The sequence below is a fragment of the Papilio polytes genome, unplaced genomic scaffold, assembly GCF_000836215.1.
Source record: "Papilio polytes unplaced genomic scaffold, Ppol_1.0 DF824382.1, whole genome shotgun sequence".
NCBI classification, from domain to species: domain Eukaryota; kingdom Metazoa; phylum Arthropoda; class Insecta; order Lepidoptera; family Papilionidae; genus Papilio; species Papilio polytes.
Window position 1 is genome coordinate 750286 of NW_013524822.1, and position 6966 is coordinate 757251.

Consider the following 6966-nt stretch of genomic DNA (forward strand, 5'->3'; position numbering starts at 1 on the left):
ATGTTCGCCGCGAGGATCCTCGTGTGGTTATTACCGACTTGCACGCTAGCCTTGCGTACTAGTACGTTTTCTGGAACAATGGTTGATTTCACAGACCCTAAGGTAAGTAAATTAACGCAAGTTATATTTAGAATTACATAAACATTAGCTATCGTAATCAGGGAAGTTAAGTGCTCACTAGGTACACATTTAAAGGACTTATCAAGTGATATTGAACTCTAAACTATCGCACAACTGTTGTAGATTGTCGATTGTTTCGCAGCCAATTCAACTGTTTAGTTGCACAACTAAAAATCGAGTAGCGTGCACACTTCCATTTAAGCTCATAGGAATCTAAAGAATTATACTGAATCGTCACCCCGATCTGTCCCCACGTGAAAATAAAAAGTTTTATCCGTCCTTTTAGTCCCAACATCACCAATGAGGTGACTGATGGCACAGTAATGAAATAAAATAAGTTCCAACCGTCCCCTCGTCGCTAGAGATGGGACTGATGACACTTTTTATTACCATCTGTCTCCATGTGGGGACATAGCGAGGTGACGGTTGAGAATTATCCAATCTAAACGAGACTAAACTGTGTTATAGTTTAGTCAAAGGAGAGCGCGGGTTCCTAATCTAACGTAAATAAAGAACCACTTTTGTATTAAGTTGATTTTATTATTTCCAGGTTCAAGGACATTTAGATGCACTAGTACGAATGGCACAAGCTTGTGTAATAAAAGTCAGGGCATCACCTAAAGATGTGAGAGCGTATTTCACCAACTCACCTCCGATCACCAGATCTGGACAATGCTTCGCTGCCTGCATGCTTGAACAAAGTGACATTATTAACCATGGCAAGGTAACTTTACTTTGCTAAGTACGACAAAGTACAAATTTGACTAAACTATCGCATGACTGTTTAGTCTCGCATTTCCTATGAGCTTATATGGAGGTGCGTGAACAATTGACAATCGGACAGTTGTACAATAGTTTAGTCAGAGGTGTGCGCCCGCTCATACTATTGCGTGAAAGATACTCAGAATGTTTATATCTTAACAAACATGTTGACAAATTCATATATCAAACGAAGACATTAATCACGCCCCCTCCACCCCTATATTGTGTTTACGTTGTATACATATGTTGCACACCGCACGTCGGTTATTACAGTCGGATTATTAAATCCAACATTGTTGGGTTTAATAATCCGTGGAAAGCGCACGTATATTTACTACACGTGGCTAATCATTATGGGATTAAATCTAATAATAAAACATTAATCTTACTAATATTATAAATGTAAAAGATTAGGTGAATGTTTGTTAGTTTGTTACTTAAACTGCTGAACGAATCTCGATGAAATTTGGCATTTTAGGGCATAGAAGAACACATAGTCTTACCTTTTAATTCATCGCGGACGGAGTCGCGAGCGAAAGCTAGTATAATATTGGTAAAAATATGAGATATGCGATATTAAAACAAACTCTATCTACCCTTTATCTAGCAAGCATCTAGTTTAGAAGCTAACCGCGTTAACGTTTTTGCCAGTGGCATACGCAGCAATGAAAATGTCATGGTACATCAATGACAAAACTATTCTTTAACACATAGATAAGAAAATTTTAATTTCTTTCCAGATAAATCGAGACCTATTGATTCATCTCGCTGGTCTTGTGAACGGGAAGAACTCTCGTGTTGTAAGAAAGCTTCACAGCATATCACGTCTCTGCCTTGACAGTATTGACGGCATGTCTGACAGATGTCAATTGGCGTCAACGTATAATGACTGTTTGAATGAAAATATGACAGAGTTCGCGTTTCCATTGGACATTGCTGAAGAGGCAGTAAGGAAAATGCCATTCCATCTTATACAACCCAAGTAAAGATTTATTTTTGAATATAATATTGTTTTGTTTACGTGCAAAACCAATAGGTTATGAGTTCCTTAGTTAGGGATATTCAACGATTACATGCATTTAGAGCCATGAATCGGCCATCTTTTGAATCGGCCGATGTGTCAAATCGGCCGATTCAAAAGTCTGTTCGGGCTATTTAGAAAAACATATGAAAATTCGGTGTAATGCGCTCTATACATGTTCATACTGATAATATATCTTTATATATATCGGCCGATTCGAAGTCTGTAGTGTGCGGGACGCACCTAATATACTGTAACTTCGGGTAAATGTGTAAAGATAATATTTATAATTTTATAATAAAATAAAAAATTAATCCACATAATACGATACTTTTCATAACTAAAAGTAAACTAACTGTACAATTTTCTTTCAGCTTACCGCAAGAGTTACGTCAATCATCATTTTAATTATTTTACAATGTATTAAACACTCATACACGAATAAAATATGCCATGAGTTTATATTTTTTTTTTAATATTATGTTAATGTCACAGTGTTAATTTTATCAATTTAAGATCTATCCAATCACCGTTATAATTCATTAGCAAATTCACATTTCTGACTAGTACAATTGTAAAGAGACGATGTTAACAATTTCTCAGTCACATGTCAATTTATGAATATTTAAACCTTTTCTTTATACTTTTACTCTAAATCTTACTAATATTATAAATGCGAAAGTTTAGATGGATGTTTGTTAGAGTTTATAGCCTTAACAGCTGAACGGATCTTGTTGAAATTTAGTACAGACTTAGAGGATAGTCTGGAAGGACACTTACGCTATTTACTTTAGTTCTTTTAAATTCCATGCGGAGTCGCCGGCGAAAGCTAGTATGAACATATTTATCAACAAAGACAGACACGTAAAAACTTTACATTACTTTAGTAATTCAATAAAACAAGCTAAATCTTGTAGAAGTAATAAAAACACTTAATAAATGAAACCAATCAACGTGAGTGGTTTTCGATCCGAGCTGATTGTCCGAGATAATTTCACTTTATTAAGTTTTTCACGAGAACCAATTTATTTTTACGGTATTTCATCATTTAGTTGGATGATTAACTAGCTTCATAATTAATTGCATTAATTTGTAAAGTACTCAAAATACAAGTTAATATTTTAATTGCAAATTGTAAAGAAGGCAAGGAATAGGTTAGCATGGTATGGGCATCAATTCCGTACCATCATTTAATTAATCAAATTATAAATACGAAAGTTTAGATGGATGGATGGATGGATGATAGTTTGTTAGAGTTTGTAGCCTAAACTGCTCAAAGGACCTGGATGAAATTTAGTATAAACTAGCTTTCCCCGCGATTCTATTTTTTTTATAATAAAAGGCGGCAAACGAGCACGCGCCCTGAATCCACCGAAATGGAAAGCGACCACTACGATGAAATAAAACGATGAAAAAGGAAAGACACTAAAATTAGGCCTCCGGCACCACACTCATCACACCACACCAAACGCGGAATTGCTTCCACTTCACGCCTGTTTTCTGTGTGGTATTACACCGGGCGAGCCGGCCCATTCGTGCGAAGATGTTAAAACGAGCTCAACCACTGTTCCGTTCCGTTTTCGTGGAATTGAAAAACAAAAGTCGGAAGCTTATATGTTCTTCCAGACTATCCTCTGCATATGTACCAAATTTTATCTAAATCCGTTCTTCTGTTTAGGCTACAAACTCTAACAGACATCCTTCCATCCATCCATCTAAACGTTCCCATTTAGTTATAATATTAGTATGATGTAATGTAGCTGTGTGTAATCAATGCAGTGTAGTCTAGCTACTTACTTTTGTTTTTAATTTTTTTATTTAACGCAGACGGAGTCGGGGGCAAAAGCTAATATGTTCAAAAACAAAAGACAATATTCGATATGTTCGGTATTTTGGTATTTTTACTCAAAAGTCCCATGTTACAAAACAATCGGAGTTAAAGATTTCAATCTCCCTTAGTGAATTTTCAAAGCTAGAAATATTTATATCGGTTTCTCGTGACCTTTTCTATTACTATTAATAACATCATAGTGTTTCTCAACAATAACGCAAAAGGTCGGTGAAGTCCCAACATGCAAAGGTGGGCGTTTCAATCACATTTCTTTGAACTACGCTTACAAAAAGAAAACTGCAAAACATCGGTCTTTTAATAAAATAGTAAATGTTAATAGAATTGGCTTCTTTTCAAATGCTAAGTTATATAATTCCACACGAACGAAATCACGGGAAAAACCTAGTGTAATACAATGAGTAGACATTAAGTTAAATTAGTTTGTAATAACTAGAAATTCTTTGCTTTTTGCAAAAACAAGGAAGGCTGGAAGGAGATGGAGGAGGCCTTTACCCAAGGAGGTATCCATATTTAAAAAAAAATTGAATAACAATACTAAAATTGAATTACAAGACTAACAATACTAACTAAACAATAGCAACAAAATGTAATTTTAAACGCGATGTAAATATGGAAATAAAGAGGCTTATTAATATTATTATTAACCAGAAATTCTTATTATTTTTAAATTTTTATTAAACAGTATTAAAGCATTTTTAAATAGCAATAAATAAAAACCTTCAGTAACGAAGCCTTATCTTATCTTCTATTTGACTACTTTTTAACTACAAAAATCTTCTAAGAAGAAAACCTTACAAAGAATCTCGCAAGTTTTATGAAAAGGATAAATGATAATTTCCCATCATTCTTACTTAAGCGACCACAGCAAAGTTAATACATCATACAGAAAGCTTTTTCTTGTAACATATAATAAGTTTTTAAAAAGATACGTTATCTCATCTACGTGATATTACGTCAAAAAGTCATAGGAAAGAGATAATTGTACAAAATTCAACATAGATTCCCGTTTAATTTCCCACTTGTAGACTAAACTAAATCTATACTGTTATAATAAAGCGTAAGTACACACTGCTTTGTTGCCTAATATGTCAGCAATTACAGTATATTTTTGAATAATCCTTTTTTTATTAAAAAGCCCTACACTTACGTCACGCTTTAGGCTATATATTTTCACGCCATTTAACTTAGGGGATAAATATTTTGGATAAAAACCCTAATCTGGGAAAGATACCATAAGTTGTTGCCAACCTTAAGAAAGCAAGATTGCGATAGTATTGACTGAGTTATGCGATAGTTTAGTCAAAGGTTTTTTTTTTATAATATTAGGTGGCAAACGAACTAGCAGCCACATGAATCCACCGAAATGAAAAGCGACCGCTGACCATAAACATCTGCCTAAGCAGGTGCGTTGCCTACCCTTAATTGGTGGAGGAGGAGATGCAGCACATAAAGAGGACATTACCCCTTCCTATACGTTTCCTCCACCGTCAAATCCACTTTTCCTATCCATACCTCTCAAGAAAATGGTGGAAAAGGACTAAAATTAGGCGTCCGGTGTGTTCGCTATTATTGTACAAATAAATACATAGCCACATAATGTTAGCAAACAAGAAAAGCAATAATAAAACGTGGAGATTTATTGGAGAATTGTTCAAATAAAATTGTATAGAGCCGTACAAATATAGAATCGTTTTCATCTTAGTCAGTAATCATATTTGAACAGTGACGTGGGCGACTCAATACCAATTGCCTTTTCAGTGTCCTTTTACTGTTTTCTCGTTACTCATTTTGTTGTTACCTTTTCTTTTATCAACACTCTATTTACTTATAATTAATATTTGTATAACGATCAATCTAGAAGTCAATAATTTAAAAATAAAGTTGATTGACTTCGTTACTCCGAAACTAAGGCAACATGTATACTATAAAAATGGAAATGAGAAATTATTTTCGAAATGTCTGTTTTCAATAAGTCGTAAAATTTCATCTTGTAAAGATAAAATTGCAAAATATTTGTTATAATTAATAATTTCCATTAAATACGACTATACGCTCCTATCATTTAAAAACGACAACAAAACGGAATTAAAACTCAAATACTGTTTTGCAATCGCGTTTTAATTCGCGTTGCAAAATAACTGTCAATTAAACATTGCCGAAAAATAGAAGCTTACGTTTTAAAACTGAAAGTGTGTAAGGAGCTTAATGCGTGGTAAATAAAGAGTTTTTTATACTATTAACAGTTATTTGACAGATTGAATAAAAATTGTCATAAGTCCTTATAAAAAAAAATAATTGATAGAAAAACGCTATTTGCTCGCAAATATCAAACGAATAAATACAAAATAATGATGTTTATTTGCAGCGCCGGATGGCATCACGCTTGTTGCACAAAAATAATGATCCAAACGTGTCTTACCCACCCACTGTATAATAGCTTTCGCCCGCGACTTCGTCTAGTTATAATTTAAAAAAAGTACTATATATTATTCTAAAATAAAATCTACGTAGTGTTTAGAGCGTCAGTGGCTCGGTGGTTTAAGCATTTGACTTGTAATCTACAGGTCTTGGGTTCGAATCCCGCCGTGTACCAATGTGATTTTCGATTTTTCGAATTTTCATATGTACATAATTTACCCGACGTTCTTACGGTGAAGGAAATAATCGTGATGCAACCTGCACATATTGGCGAAGAAATTTTAAGATATGTGTGAAGTCAACCAACCCGCACTGGGCCAGCGTGGTTGACTAAGGCCTAATCACCCTAATTTAGGGTAAGCTCAGAGCCCCTCGGTGGGGACATATGTTGAGCTGGTGATGATGTCTGTTTCAAAGTACATCAATTTTCAATAAGTTTCAATAGAGTTATGTGGTTACAAACGACCATTCAAGAACCCATTGTTCGTATTGCTAAGATTAAAACTTTACCTAAAATATCGCCCGTGATTAAAAAAAGTTAAGTAGCCTATATGTTCTTCCAGACTACCTTCTACACCTATGCTATGTTTCAGCGAGAAACTTTAAACCGTTTAAATATGTATAATAAACTTCCATCCATCTAAACTTTCGTATTTACAATATTAGTATTACAAAGCTATATTATCTAACAGTAAAAGAGATCTATATTAAGTATATAATTATAAAAACTTCTAAATAATAATTAAATCAGATATAATAATGTTCTATTATAGTCTAGAATAAACCTAGCCGT

General features: G+C 34.0%; 1 protein-coding gene across 1 annotated transcript; it reads left to right on the top strand.

Annotated features, from left to right (window-relative positions):
- Positions 1-2311, top strand: LOC106111098. The gene is made up of 4 exons (XM_013293073.1): positions 1-102; positions 671-844; positions 1623-1864; positions 2278-2311. The coding sequence occupies exons 1-4, from the start codon at positions 1-3 to the stop codon at positions 2309-2311; spliced, it is 552 nt and encodes a 183-aa protein (XP_013148527.1).
- Positions 2312-6966: the final 4655 nt, after the last annotated feature.

Coding starts and splice junctions, on each gene's coding strand:
- LOC106111098 (XM_013293073.1), top strand. CDS start 1: ATGTTCGCCGCGAGGATCCTCGTGTGGTTATTACCGACTTGCACGCTA. Junction 103..670: donor TTGATTTCACAGACCCTAAG/GTAAGTAAATTA, acceptor TATTATTTCCAG/GTTCAAGGACATTTAGATGC. Junction 845..1,622: donor ACATTATTAACCATGGCAAG/GTAACTTTACTT, acceptor ATTTCTTTCCAG/ATAAATCGAGACCTATTGAT.